The sequence below is a fragment of the Pristiophorus japonicus genome, chromosome 13 (genome assembly GCF_044704955.1).
Source record: "Pristiophorus japonicus isolate sPriJap1 chromosome 13, sPriJap1.hap1, whole genome shotgun sequence".
Taxonomy (NCBI): domain Eukaryota; kingdom Metazoa; phylum Chordata; class Chondrichthyes; family Pristiophoridae; genus Pristiophorus; species Pristiophorus japonicus.
The window spans coordinates 78,430,761-78,446,571 of NC_091989.1; the positions used below are offsets into that span (position 1 = coordinate 78,430,761).

Genomic DNA, 15,811 nt, shown 5'->3' on the forward strand with positions numbered 1-15,811 from the left:
ATGCGCGTAGCTGCTGGCACTGTTTTCGGCGCTGTTGCTCCGCCCACCACTTCACAATACACGCCACGCTGGGACTCTGGGGACTCGGAACAGCGGCCAGGATGGGGCGACTTTTTTCCGGCACCGTTTCCAGCGTGCAAAGTCACTGAACTTAAGGTAAGTGCGCCGACAAAAGGGGTTGGGCAAAATTGAGCCCCTTGATAGGCACACAAGAAACCTCCAACGTGACCTATCTTTCTTTTCATTTGGGAATCCACAATTTCTGCAGTTGAACTTCTTACAGTAGATACATGTTTTCCCACAGTGATACACAAAGGGTTGTTTGCATTAACCATGGTGTTCAGAAGCATGGTAGAGAGTGCTTGTTGTAGAGGAATAGGAGTAGGATAAATAGGTGTGGCAGTAGTTTGAGAAATCAGCATACTACTGGAGCAGACCATCATCTTGTCCAAGAGTCATGAGTACCAGTATCAGACTATCCAACAAGAGTGTGTTCAGCTTTTAGAATGGGCAGAAGACTACTAGAGGAAAAATTCTAGAGGAAAAATTAATTCAAAATTAGTCATCTATAATCATTATCCCGACGCACACTGTAACAAACTTGGTCCACCCTGGCTTTGTTGTACCCTGAAGTCAATATGATCCCTGCTCCTCTTCTGTAGACAAGCATCAGATCAGTTCTATTTCCTTTCTCCCCCTCCCCCCGCCACCCCGCCCCCATTTTAAGAAGGTTCCCAAGATCTCGGTGTTCCCGAGCCAGCCCATTGCAGATTGAGCATTGGTGGGACCGACTCTTCCTTGCTGCAACTCTAGCACCACTGGGCTAAATTTTACCCCTCAAAAATGGTGGGGTGGGGGGGGGGGAGTGGTGGTTGGGAGGAGTGGAGGTTGGGGGTTGGAGGTTTGGGGGGAAGGGGTTGGAGGTTTGCGGGGGGAGGGGATTGGAGGTTTGGGGGGAGGGGATTGGAGGTTTGGGGGGGAGGGGTTTGGAGGTTTGGGGAGGGGATTGGAGGTTTATGGGGGAGGTGGGGTTGGAGATTTGGGGGGGAGGTGGGGTTGGAGATTTTGGGGGGGAGGGGTTGGAGGTTTGGGGGGGAGGAGTTGGAGGTTTGGGGGGGAGGGGGTTGGAGGTTGGGGGGAGGGTGTTGGTGGTTGGGGGGGGAGGGTGTTGGTGGTTGGGGGGGGGAAGAGAGTTGGAGGTTTGGAGGGGAGGGGGTTGGACGTATGGGTTTGGGGGGGAGGGAGTTGGAGGTTTGGGGGGGATGGGGTTGGTGTTTTGGGGGGAGAGGGAGGGGGGTTGATGTTTTGGGGGAGGGGTTGGTGGTTTGGGGGGGTGGTTTGGGGGGGGAGGGGGTTGGAGGTTTGGGTGGGAGGGGGTTGGAGGTTTGGGTGGGAGGGGGTTGGAGGTTTGGGTGGGAGGGGGTTGGAGGTTTGGGGGGAGACGGTTTGGGGGAGTGGGTTTGGAGGTTTGGGGGAGGGGTTGGAGGTGAGGGGTGTTGGTGGTTGAGGGGGTTTGGGGGGAGGGGGTTGGAGGTTTGGGGGGAGGGGGTTGGAGGTTTCTGGGGGGAGAGGGGTTGGAGGTTTCTAGGGGGAGAGGGGTTGGAGGTTTCTGGGGGGAGAGGGGTTGGGGGGAGAGGGTTGGGGTTTGGTGGTTTGGGGGAGAGGGGGTTGGTGATTTGAGGGGGAGGTGATTGGGGGTCAGGTCAGACGTTAAAACTTTAAAAATCTGAAACCCGCCCACCGTTTAACGGAAACGGGACAAGGGATGGGTAACCAACCTGTGCCCAGGAGGCGGGTTGGCAATTTAGATATTATACTGAGGGTTGGCAGCCTATGATTTAGAGTTTGCAGGTTTAACTGTGGCCAGGTAGGTTTCCCAGGCCTCGGGAAACCCGGCAGCTGAAGGGAGGTGAGAGCAGCTTTGGAGAGAAGCTAAGTGCCTTTACAGCACTGCTAGTGGGGCAGGAGGAGCAAGCTCGCCTTGTCAGATCCCCCCACCCCATAACAAGGGCCCCCGGGGCCGGGGATCGGACCCCCCCCGGGATCAGTCCCCCGGGTCGGAGGTCATACCTATCTGTTCCGGAGTGCTCCCCGCCCGACTGTTGGCCAAGCCTTCTGTCACACAGCGGCTGTGATATTAGTAGCCAGAACATAAAGGCCCTGTGATTAGAAAGAAATTAAGTTGCATCTTTATTGTTTTAGTAACCTGATGAGTGTAGGAGAATGTATGTTCTCTTTGCCTCATACTGTTCATTCATGAATGTTATGTAAATAATCTAGTTATGGTGAGAATTGTTTAATCTGTCTTCTGTAAAGAGAGTGGAGTTCGCCTGACGATGTGGGTCATATTTCAGCAGCCGATATACAGAGTAAGGGTTTTCTGTTACCATCCCTGGCTCTTGCTATTGTTGGGCAGGAAAAGGTGCACTCCTGGACTTAGGGGATGTAAGGCCCCCTTGTGGAAGTGACCATATTGTGCCTGTCCTGGCGGGAGCAGAAAGGTCCCATTGCTGTCGGCACAAAACAAAGTGGGATTCCCTCAGGCAGGACCAGTCAGGATCGGATAACTTCCAGCAGTATGAGGGATGCTATCACTCGAAAAATGACAAGGATCCTACAGGGCAGCTATCCTTACTTTTGGTCGACGAGGTTACAAAGTATTACTGAGCTGTATTGAAACAGATTAATACAGAAGGTAACAAAAACACGAGTTGGGACTTTCCTCAGGGATTTTCCCACTCAGCGGTTGTAACATTGGCACAGGTTTGCTGGAGACGTGGTTTATGTGCGTGAACAGAGTGAACACAGTTACATTGGCGGCGTGGGAGAATATCTGGGAAGATTGACTCTCCCTCCGTCATTTTAAGTACTTGAGTGGATATTAACATTTCGATTTACCGCTCTAATTTCTTTCATTTTTGTTAACCGTATTTTCACTTGTTAACATAAATACAGTGTAAATGTTGTATCAATCTAATAAAAGTTATTTTTTTCTATCTCCACAGAATATTATTAAGAAGGTGATTGGGCAGAAGTTTGTTTACAAATTTGTCTCATTTCCAGACATTTTAAAGATGGACCCGCAGTCTCTGGAATCCAGCAGAGAAAGCATTTTGCTCGGAGACAGTGACACTCAGTCCGTCTCACAGAGCAGAGACCAGCAGCAACTGACATTACCGAGCAGCAGAAGCCCAAGTCGCAATGATTATATCCACTCTGGGTTATATACCTCTTTCACCATTAACTCTCTGCAGAACAGGTCAGACTTTTTCAAGTCAATCAAAATGGAAAAGCCTGAAGAGAAAACTGCACGAAAACCTACACCTGAGGAGGTCAGGACTGTTATAAGATTTGTAACAAATAAGAATGAAAGGCCGGTCACCATGCCAGTTGTCTCAGTTCCATCATCCCACTCCCCTTCACCAGAAACCATGGTTGCATCAACGTTCTTCACAGCTCTCTCCTCTAAAGCATCGCCTCCTTTAGCATCACTCCATTCTGCTATTGCTTCATCATCTTCAAATACCACCTCCTCATCGAGATACCAGAAGGCTTGCATTATTGAACTTGATGCCTATGATTCAGAACAGTCTGTCCAGCCCCTCAACCTCTCAGCGGGCTCAAAGGCCAAGTCACCTTGTCTAGCTGAGCAGAGACACATCCACCTTCCAAAGGCTAAGAAACCCAAAGGCCTGGAGATTCCAGCTCCTTCTTTAGTCATAACCAACACAGATGCCAGCTCCATTGCCCTCAACAGCCCAGCACTTCCATCAGGATCCCTCACGCCCGCATTTTTCACTGCTCAGGTCAGTTTGTTCAATTACATTGTCTTTTAAGTAAATTATACTTCCAACAAGAAATCTGACAATTACATAGATTAATATTCATAGGCGGTCCCTCGAAACGAGGATGACTTGCTTCCACGGCAAAAAAAAGGACGAGTTCATAGGTGTTTCGGATGAAGGACCCGAACTACATGTTGAAGGGTGGAAGATGCCTGTGTGTGGATTATTTTAACGTGTTGTGGCCGTTGCACACCAGCCACCACACGGGCTTGACAGAGCTCAGTCTTAGTCCAGTGGCAAGGATTACCCAAGACTAACTGGAGACCAGCTCTGCTGTACGGACCCAGTGCGCACACATATAGTGTGGGCTGGCCCATGCTGCCCCATGGCCCCGAACTCACGCCTCCACTGGGCCCCAATCACATCCCTCCCACAGTCTCTTGCCGCTCCTGTGGAGAGAGATTAATATATGCAGTGTGTAAATTGCCATAAAATGGTGGCCAGCTAATATAAACTAAAAATAGTTGCCTTATGTTATTTGTTGATACAAGTTTTATTAATTAGATTTTAAAATATGCATCTCCAGAATGGAATGTGAGCACAATTATAAACAAGTGTCTCTTCACCTGGATCGTGGGTCAGTTTTTTTACGAATGGGTGAATTTTGTGCAGTTTAACCCAATGGATGTTAGTGCTCGGATTTAGAACAGTAAAGTTTCCATACCCATTGTCACCATCAAGAACTCCAAGGTGAGCTAGAAGGAGAGCTCCCTAACTCTGCCCCAACAGCATGCTTCCCACCGAACTTCGCAAGACCACTGCACACTGCAGCACTTTCACATTTTTGTTAGCCACGCCTTGTGGCCTGAAGGAGAAAGATTACTTGTTTGTGCCAGCAGATTATTTGTCTCGAGTTACTTTTGTAAATACAAGATAATGACTTGTGTATAAACAGGTTTAAATGTTACTGGATGTCAGCTGTGGATCAGTGATAGAGCTCGCACCAGAGTCAGCACATAATCCAGGCTGACACTCCAGTGCAGTGCTGAGGGAGTGCTGCACTGCTGGAGGTGCCGTCTTTTGGATGAGATGTTAAACCGAGGCCCTCTCGGATGGATGTAAAAGATCCCATGGTACTATTTGTCGTTCTCCTAGTGTCTGGCCATAAAATCTCTTTAAACAGATTATCTGGTCATCTATATCATTGCTTTTTGTGGGAGCTTGCTGTGTGCAAATTGATAACCGCATTTCCCTACATTACAACAGTGACAATACTCCAAAAGTACCTCTTTGGCTATAAAATGCTTCGGGATGTCCTGAAGTTGTGAAAGGCACTATATAAATGCAAGTTCTTTATCTTTGTTCTCAATACCTTTCTATAAAAGTCATAATATATATAGCCCAGTTCAAAAATGAAACGAGATACTGAGACAAGCTGATATGAATCTACAGCCTCATTATAAAGAATTCTTCCACTTACATTATTTGGTCAGTGCAGATATCCGTCATGGGTAGCACCGATGCATTATATCATTTTGCCTGACAAAGAGACACTGAGGGATTGGCCAGGACACCGGGGAGAACTCCCCTGCTCTTTTTTGAAATAGTGCCATGGGATCTTTTAAGTCCACCTGAGAGCAGACGAGGCCTCGGTTTAATGTCTCACCCGAAAGGCGGCACTTCCGACAGTGCGGCACTCCCTCAGCATTGCACTGGGAGTGTCAGCCTGGATATTGTGCTCAGGTCTCTGGCGTAGGACTGGAACCCATGACCTTCTGGCTCTGAGTTGAAAGTCCAGGCCACTGAGCCACGGCTGACAAAATGGTTTATTGATCAGCCTATTTGTGATGTTTCTCACCATTATAGACACCCAATGGGATTCTGTTGACACCAAGCCCCTTACTCTCCAGTATTCACTTCTGGAGTACGCTGAGTCCAGTGGCTCCCTTGAGTCCTGCCAGACTACAGGGGCCAGGGTCTTTATTTCAGGTATGTGCTCAATGGTAAACATTAATATCAGCGCGAATTACCTATAACATTTTAACTTGATATGCCTACTACCTGTTCATTGCATGCAATAATCTTGATTTTTGTGCAGGTTTACGATGTTGGCAGTTATAGATTACAGCCTTTGCATCTGTTGCCAATTTTTCTTTAAAATTGTCTGCAATTCAGAAGTTGAGTTGGAAATATTTTAAGTAGTCTAGCAGCAACAACACTCGTTTCAAGACCGCATCATTTAAGTTCCGGGACTGTCTGGTACTCAAACACTGCTACCGTTATGATGAGTTTTATCAGTTTTTGGTCAAGTTGCTGGACATAGATCGTGGGCAGAGTTAAGAGGAGGTGTACATAAGGCAACAACTGAAGGGTCCGATCCTGGGGGTCAGTGATTGGGTTGTGCCGTTGACCTGTGCCAAGTACCTGTAGCACTGTTTTCAACATTAAAAATTGCGATTTACTTATTGTAACGTTTACTTACTGTAATTATTAAAAATAATCAGTGACAACTTCAAAGAGGAATGTTTAACAAAATATAATAGCAAACAAAAATAACGTTCCTTTGCAAAAACATCTGCAGATTATAAACTTCAATCACAGGTCTGTCATTTATATAAAAGTAAATGCTTCACATATTGTATTGTACACAACCACAGAAAGCACGTAAAGGAAGGCAGCTGCAGGGTAACAGAATTACTGCTGATTCCCGCCCCTCATGGTCCATCCGCCCCTCGTGGTCCATCCACGACTCCTCCCTTCACTTCCTCGACTTCTCTATCCCTATTTCTGGGATAGGCTGTCAACCATTATCCACTATAAGCCCACTGACTCCCACAGCTACCTGGACTACACTTCCTCCCACACTGCTCCCCGTAAGGTCTCTGTACTATTCTCCCATGTCTGTCAGACGATGCCACCTTCTATATCAGTACTTCTGATATGCCTTCCTTTTTCCTCAACCGAGGATTCCCCTCCACTGTGGTTAACAGAGCCCTCGACTGGGTCCGTTCATTTTCCCGCACTTTAGCTCTTAACTGCAGTCAAATGGAATGAACAAACTTGTATTTCTATAGCACCTTATTGTAACAACAATTGCATTGATATAGCACCTTTAACATAGTAAAACATCCCAAAGCCCTTCGCAGGAGCATTATTGAACAGAAAATTTGACACCGAGCCACATAAGGAGACAGTAGGATAGATAACCAAAAGCTTGGTCAGAGAGGTAGGTTTTAAGGAGTGCCTTACAAAGAAGAAAGGTAGAGAGGCTTGGGGAGGGACGAGTGGGGAGGTGTGGGTTGGTGCTGGGGGTGGGGGAGGAGGAGTGGGGGAGGTGGAGGTGTGGGTGGGGTGGGGGGTGGGGATGGTGCTGGGGGTCCCCTATCAGTACATGGCTGGTGGGGTTTCCCCACCTTTCTCCGCTACATTCCCAGGCCATGGGAGCCTTCTCCTCTTTGCCAGATTTCTCATGCTTCCCTCTCCTCTGCTATTCTTCTGCAACCATTTACACCTCCTCTGTACCCTTATTTTGTTTCTTTACCTGTCCCATTACCAGCTCCTCTTGCCATGGACCACTATCCCTTTTGCCATAGAATCTCTCCTGCCTTCCATCCTATCGCAAACCTTCACTTTTGTTATTTCCTTCCCCCCTTTACTTGCTAATCCTGATCATCTTCCAGTTCTGACAAAGGGCCATTGACCTGAAACGTTAACTCTGTTTCTCCCTCCACAGATGCTGCCTGACCCGCTGAGTATTTCCAGCATGTTCTGATTTTGGAACAGTTTTTAATAATGATTCTTTGCTAGTAAAGCTTTACTAAACTTACCAAATATACCAGGGGAAGCTCCACTATTTTGAACGATACACAGTTTAAATATTTTACAGCTTGTGTTCTTGTATGTGTCCTTCAGTATAATCGGTAGAATACAAAGATAATAAGTTGCTTTTTCAAATAAAACTGTCGCTCAATGCAATATTTACAATCTAAGCTGTTGGTGCAGCAAATGTTAGTATCTTCAATGAATGACATTTCCTACACCTTTGGTCTTTGCAGTACAGGATAATTAGGTTAACTTCTCCAAATAAAGCTCTGTTGAGTTTTTAAAATCTCAAGTTGAAATTGCTTTTAAAATAAATTCTTAAGTCGGGGGATGGGTGGGGGGGGATGGGGGGGGGCTTGGGAATTCAGAAAGGGATCAGCTACTTACACTCGGTTGTAAAATGCATAGTGCCATCGACAATGCTTCACACAACCAGCATGCCCCAGCATTTCACAGTGGGATTTCACCAACGGAAAATGTCTGACAGACCATGGATTTGTTAGATTAGCAAACAAAGTTCCTGTCTTAATATAAGCAGAAAATGCTGGAAATACTCAGCAGGTCAGGCAGCATCTGTGGAGTGAGAAACAGAATTAACGTTTCAATTGGCAAACTTTCATCAGAACTGGAAAAGGTTTGAGATGTAACGGGTTTTGAGCACGTACAGGAGCAGGGAAAGTGGGGAGGGGAGGAAAGAACAAAAGGGAAGGTCAGTGATAGGGTGGAAGGCAGGAGAGATTTGAGACAAAAGGGGATAAGATGGGTGTAGAGTGGTGTAAATGGCAAAATCATTATCAGCAACTGCTGTCCGAAACAAATGAGAGCAGTGGCTAGAATCCGAAATTGGTGAACTCAATATTGAGTCCAGAAGGCTGTAAAGTGCCTAATAGAAAGATGAGGTGCAGTTCCTCGAACTTCCTTGCCGGAGGTCAGAGTGGGAGTGGGGGCGGAGAATTAAAATGACAGACGACCAGAAGCTCGGGGTCACACTTGCAGACTGAATGGCAGCTCGACTGCCTGCCTCTCTTCCACAGTTACATCCGGGCCAGGGTGTCCCTGGAGATGGAGCACGCGGTGTTCACCGGTACGCTCGCGGCCTTCCGCGAGAGGTGGGCGCCGGAGGGACTGGAGTGGATCATCACCCCCGGCAACCAAATTTTAATTTGATTTAAGTTTATTGTCCAAAGTTTAATTTGTTTAATTGTGTCGGTTTTAGTGCCCCCCCCCACCCTCCCCTTTAATCAGGGGCACTTGATTTATGGTTATCAACTAAAATAGTTGCAGACTGAATGGAGGTGTTCAGCAAAGCAGTCACCCAATCTGCGTTTGGTCCCCCCAATGTAGAGGAGACCACATCGTGAGCAGTGAATACAGTATACTAAATTGAAACAAGTAAATCGCTGTTTTACCTGGAAGGAGTATTTGGGGCCCTGGACAGTGGGAAGGGAGGAGGTAAAAGGGCAGGTGTTGCATCTCCTGCGCTTACACGGGAAGGGGCCGTGGGAAGGGGAGGGGGTGCTGTGGATGATTGAGTGGACCAGAGTATCCAGGAGGGAACGATCCCTTCGGAATACTGAGAGGGGAGGGAAAGATGTGGAGGTAGCGGAAATGATGGAGGATGATCCGTTGAATGCGGAAGCTGGTGGGGTGGAAGGTGAGGACAAGGGGAACCCTGTCCTCACCTTCTGGGAGGGAGGGGAAGGGATGAGGGCAGAAATGCGGGAAATGGGATGACCACAGTCGAGGCCCTTTCAACCACACTGGAACAGAATCCTCGGTTGAGGAAAAAGACATATCGGAAGCACTGATGTTGAAGGTGATATCGTCAGAATACATGCAATGGAGACGGAGAAACTGGGAGAATGGAAGAGTCCTTACAGGAAGCGGGGTGGGAGGAAGTGTATTCAAGGTAGCTGTGGGAGTCAGTGGGCTTATATTGGTCAATAGCCTATCCCCAGAAATGGAGATAAAGAAGTCGGGGAAGGGAAAAGATGAGTTGGAGATGGACCATGTGAGGCTGAGAGGAGGTGGAAATATGAAGCAAAGTTAATGTTGTTTTCCAGTTCAGGGCGAGAGCAGGAAGCAGCACTGATACAGTCCTCAATATACTGAGAAAGGAGATGAGGGAGTAGGACTGGAGCAAAGAATGTTCCACGTATCCCATGAAAAGGCAGGTGTAACCAGGACCCATACTGGTTCCCATGGCGACACAGCTTCCCATGTAAGAACATAATAGGAGCAGGAATAGGCCATACGCCCCCTCAAGCCTGCTCCACCATTCAATAAGATCATGACTGATCCAATCATGGACTCAGTTCCATTCCCTGCCCGCTCCCCATAGCCCTTTACTCTCTCATCGCTCAAAAATCTGTCTATCTCCGTCTTAAATATATTCAATGACCCAGCCTCCACAGCTCTCTGGGGCAGAGAATTCCACAGATTTACAACCCTCTGAGACTATGTCCCCTAGTTTTAGTTTCCCCTATGAGTGGAAATATACTCTCTGCATTCACCTTGTCGAGCCCCCTTGTTATGTTTTATGTTTTGAAATAAGATCACCTCTCATTTGTCTGAACTCCAGTGTGTATAGGCCCAACCTACTCAACCTATCTTCATAAGTCAACCCCCTCATCTCCGGAATCAACCTAGTGAACCTTCTCTGAACTGCCTCCAATGCAAGTATATCCTTCTTTAAATACAGAGACCAAAACTGTACGCAGTACTCCAGGTGTGGCCTCACCAACACCCTGTACAGTTGCAGCAGGACTTCTCTGCTTTTATACTCTATCCCCCTTGCAATAAAGGACAAGATTCCATTTGCCTTCCTGATCACTTGCTGTACCTGCATACTAACTTTTTGTGTTTCATGCACAAGGACCCCCAGGTCCCTCTGTACTGCAGCACTTTGCAATTTTTCTCCATTTAAATTATAATTTGCTTTTCTATTATTTCTGCCAAAGTGGATAACCTCACATTTTCCCACATTATACTCCATGGGCCAAATTTCTGCCCACTCACTTAGTCTGTCTATATCCCTTTGCAGATTTTTTGTGTCCTCCTCACAATTTGCTTTCCCCCATCTTTGTAGCATCAGCAAACTTGACTACATTACACTCGGTCCCTTCATCCAAGTTATTAATATAGATTGTAAATAGTAAATTGTTTATTTCACCATAAGTTACAGTGGATTTCATCACCGGATTTGTGGAGCAAACAACGGCAATTTATTTAATGGCATGGTCCTACCCTCCCCCAGTTTAAATTCAAAATGACTTCAAGCAAAAGAAAACTGTTGTACATTCTGGAAATGGCTTTGGATGTACCGAATGAGTAATTGTCTAAAAAGGCACAATCTTTTTGACAATCTCCAAACAAGATTGAATTCTGTGATGAAGTAACAGAGAGTGTTGAGAATAATGCGGTTAATGTTATGAATGTTTACTTTCAAAAGGTGTTTTATAAAGTACCACATAATAGACTTGTTGGGAAAATTGAAGCCCATGGGATTAAAGGGAAAGTGGCAGTGTGGATTGAAATAGAAAGCAGAGGATAGGGGTGGAGGGTTGTTTTTCAAACTGGAAGGAAAGTGTTCCCCAGGGGTCAGTGTTGGCACAACAGTTCTGTTTGATATATATTAATGACCTGGACTTGGATGTACAGGGCACAATATCAAAGTTTTGCAGATAACAGATGTCAGGAGGACATAGACAGATTGGTGAACTAGGCAGATACATGGCAGATGAAATTCAATACAGAGAAGTGTGAAGTGATTCAGTTTGGTAGGAAGAATGAGGAGAGGCAATATAAACTAAATGCAACAATAATTGAGTGCAGGAACAGAGAGACCTTAGATGTACACACACAAATCCTTACCGGTGGAAAGACAAGTTGAGAAAGATGTTAAAAAGGCACACAGATCCTGGGCTTTATAAATAGAGACATAGAGCACAAATCAAGGAAGTTACGCTAAACATTTCTAAAACACTGGTTAGGCCTCAGCTGGAGTAGTGTGTCCAATTCTGGGCTCCGCACTTTGGGAAGGATGTCAAGGCGTTGGAGAGGGAGCAGGAGATTTACTGGAATGGTCCCAGGGATGAGGGACTCCGGAGAGACTGGAGAAACTGGGCTGCTTCTCCTTAGAGCAGAGAAGGTTAAGGGAAGATTTGATTGAGATGTTCAAAACCATAAAGGGTTTTGATGGAGAAAATAAGGAGAACTGTTTCCAGTGGCAGAGGGGTAGGTAACCCCAGGGCACAGAGTTACGGTGATTGGCAAAAGAACCAGAGTGACACGAAGAATTTATTTTGCACAGCAAGCTATTATCTGGAATGCACTGCTTGAAAGGGTGGTGGAAGCAGATTCAATAATAATATTCAAAATGGAACTGGATAAATACTACCAGGGCTATGGGGAAAGAGCAGGGGAGTGGGACTAATTGGAGAGCTCTTTCAAAGGGCCGACACAGGTACGATGGGCCCAGTGGCCTCCTTCTGTGCTGTACAGTGATCTGATCAATTCTTTGTTTTAAATCAGCCAACAATGTTTGTGTTCTTAGTACCAAAATGCATTTTCTTTCAAACACAATGCAAGAAAATGAAAATAAATCAAAAAATTAGTGGAGCAAACAAAAAAAAAAAGGTCACAAATATTACTTTCATTTGACTAGTCAATCTCTAATGGTGTTGCACAGAGAGTCGAGACCAAGTGTAGTCTATAGGTGGAGGATAATTAGACCAGGGTGAGCAGATGTAATTCAGTCCCCATTTTAAAGTCATACATTTCGTCCATTATAAATGCCTCTGTCCTCACTTATAATGGAACGGCCTATGTATACTTGTCATGCTGAAATTACACTCTTACAAATGGTGGTGGTGGAGCAATTCCATAATAAGGATTTTCCATCTTTATATTTTAGCCATTAACCTATTAGCAACAGATTTATTTGCTAGTGCGAAGCCAGAATTTGCTTCTTTTTACCACATATTATTAAACAGGAACTAGTAAGGACATAGCAGTCTATTTCATTTTTTGTCACTTCCAGGAGATTGCGGGGGGTGTGGGAGAGGTGACTGGGCGCGGATGTTACACCACGTGGGATGGAACAGGCTCCATGGACCAGTTTGGCTTTTCCTTTCCTTGTTCTGTATGTTCCTATGCATTTCCTTTTCTGTGGCCAGAGCTTTGAGCTTTCGGCTGTTCACTTGCACTACTGTGAAGTCATTTTAATTTTGTCCCATTTTTCTGCCTCCAGTTTCCGACCCTAGTGAATGGACACATACCAATTCCAATCCCCAGTTTGGATGGGATTTCTCCCTTGCTGCTTTCATCAAATGCCCAGAAATCATGATACTGCTTTATTGAAGGAGCAAAAGGGACCAATTAAATGCCAAAATGTAGGACAATCTTCAGCTATTATTTGTATCGGTGATCATGCATCACTGATACGAAGTTGTCAGTCATATTATGAAGTATGGATTAAATACCCTTTTACATGTGTTTTTTGATTAGTTTTCTCCCCGTCATTTTATAATGAAGTTGGCAATAAATATATAACCTTTTCCTGTACCTTGCGTTTTATGCACTGTGCTTTTAATGAATGTTAACCAGCTGTGCCTATTATGCTTAAGTGTTTTATGTAACTTGTAAATGAACTGTAAACCTGTTGTAAAAACAGATTATTAGCATTACTAAATAATTGAAGCTTTGTATCAGTTTTCAATTATTGGCTGTTAAAGGACATGATACTATGTATTAGAAAGTAAGATTTCAGTGTAAGTTTTTTAAATAAAAAGCATTTTGCAGTTTATATGGGCAGGTTTGCCTTGTATTTGTACTTTGGCTACAAGTTTGTAATTGACGTAATTCAATAAATGCCAGAATCGCAGCAAACTGTTTTCAATTCATTTTTCAAGACACCAGGATAATTAGACAATCCCTTGACGTTACTACCCCAGAAAAAGTGTTAAAATCAGCAGTGCAGTGCAGGTTAAAATTACAGTAAATTAAAATTAAAATTAAAATGACAGTGGACCAGAATGCGTGAGCAGCTCCTGCAAAGTTAGAAAGTGCATGTACAGGGACCACAAAGGCACGGACTCTCACTGAGGGTATAGGTCCAGAGATGGCAACATCCTTCCTTACCTTGCCCAAGTGGGGTATTCTTCATGTATAAGCCCAGTGAGTGTCATCACAGCCGAGTCTGCTGCTAACGTCTACACATGCACTTTTCAGCAGGAAATCATTGGAATAATAATCAGGAGCAGGAAACCTTGCTGATTTTCCCTCACCAATGCCCAGAAGCATTGAGGTCGATTGTGGCTCCTGCAGTCTCAGCTGTGATCAGGTCAGGGATCGAATGTGGGATCTTGTGGTTTCCATGGCTTAGTGTTACACTTTACAGTGGATTTAACGATTGGATTTTTAAAATCAAATCAAAATATTATACACTTGGACAATTACAATTCTAAAAAAGATATTGGGCTAGGCTTTCCCGAGAGCCCCTCAACACCCGATTGACCGCTCAGAAAAACCGCTAATGTTTGATAAGTAACACTGGCGAGAATTTACACTTTTATGTTAAAACTAATTAAAACCAATCGCCTGGCAAGAAAGTGGGCCTTGCACCTTTATTCTTGGCGGTTAAGGGGAAACTAAGTAAAACGGGCAGTGTTTTAAAAATGTAGTCCGAGGCCTAGGGAGGGGGGAAAACTTGAAAAAAAAATTTCACTTAAAAAAGAAACTTACAAAGCATTCCCAAGACACTTTTACACTTAATCACCGTTTTAAAATTAAAAAATAAATAACAAACCTTTAACTTACCTTTCTTTGCAGAGTGCTCACCTACCGCCCTGTTTAAGCAGCTTTCACAGGACGGTTCCCTTGGCGATCTGGACGGGCTTCCGTTGAGGCCAAACTTCTGCCCTGGCAATTTTCTCAGCGGTGCACGTCGGCAGTTTGATCCCGGCGGGTGTTTTCAGATTTGGGCGATACCATTGAAACAGTAAAGGGGAAACTTTCGCCAGCCGGAAAAAGAGCTGTACCGCCGAGAAAATCGCCGAAAATGATAGAAAAATCTAGCCCAATGAAACAATAACTAATTATATATCTACAAATTATTACGTGTTTGACTCATTGTTACCTTTCAAGGCTAGTGCATGCACACATTGGGAAGGGAAGCGTCTCTCTGCCAGTAACTGAATACTTAACATTTTGGGTCCCATAAATTCTGACAGATGCATTCTTGTTTGATGATTCCAGCTGCCATTGCCCAAACCCACTTCCTCAGGTTTAAAAGCCCATCTGCACTGTGTGCATCCCAGATATCCTTCAATTGCAGCTAAATTGTCTTTTTTCCTATTTTGATGATATGGGCAGTGCTGGAAAAGCCAGCATTTATTGCCCATCACGCGTCGCTCTCAAGACGGTTATGGTGGGTCTTCCTCTTGAACCACTGCAGTCCTCGTGGTGTCAAGGTAGGCAGTTCCAGGATTTTGAACCAATGATGAAGGAATGGCGATATATGTTCAAACCAGGATAGTGTCTGATTTGGGGTGGAACTTGGAGGTGACGGTGTTCCCATGTACCTGCTATCCTTATTCTTCTAGGTGGTAGATGGTGTGGGTTTGGGAGGTGTCACAGCACATCCTGTAGATAGCACACACTGCAGCTACGTTACGCTGTAGGGGGGATGTTTATGCGAGTGTAGAGGGTGCCAATCACTCATACAGCTTTGTCCTGGATGGAGTTGCACATTTGTTACAGCTGCACCCATCATCCAGGCAAGTGGAGAATATTTCATCACACGCCTGACTTGTGCCTTGTAGGTGATGGAGAGGCTTTGGAGGTGAGCCACTCTTCACAGAATATCCAGCTTCTGACATGCTCCAGTAGCCAGGACATTCATGTGATTGGTTCAGGTTGAGTTTCTGGTGGGGGATTTGGCGATGGTAATATCAAGGGGAGGTGGTTAGGCTCCCTCCTGCTGGAAATGGTTATTGCCTTGCACATATGTGGTACAACTGTTACTTGCCACATATCAGCTCAAGCCTAGATGTTGTACAGATCTTGAATGATAAGGCAGTCAAGGGGTTATGGGGAGCGGGCAGGGAAGTGGAGTTGAGGCCAAGATCAGATCCGCCATTAACACTGAATGGTGGAGCAGGCTCGAGGGGCCAGAAGGCCGACTCCTGCTCCCAATTCTTCTG

General features: G+C 45.4%; 1 protein-coding gene across 4 annotated transcripts in view; it reads left to right on the forward strand.

The window, feature by feature from the left end:
- The window catches only part of elk3 (ETS transcription factor ELK3), a 56,809-nt gene extending 43,313 nt beyond the window's left edge, over positions 1-13,496 (forward strand). For 2 of the 4 annotated variants that reach the window (XM_070897691.1, XM_070897692.1), the window contains 4 exons: positions 3,006-3,806; positions 5,652-5,774; positions 12,649-12,750; positions 12,859-13,496. In XM_070897691.1, the coding sequence (XP_070753792.1) occupies positions 3,006-3,806; positions 5,652-5,774; positions 12,649-12,750; positions 12,859-12,954 (1,122 nt within the window). In that variant the 3' untranslated portion in view covers positions 12,955-13,496. The remainder of the gene's footprint in view (positions 1-3,005; positions 3,807-5,651; positions 5,775-12,648; positions 12,751-12,858) is intronic. The other 2 variants (XM_070897693.1, XM_070897694.1) reach the window with 2 other exon arrangements.
- The last annotated feature ends 2,315 nt before the right edge of the window (positions 13,497-15,811 follow it).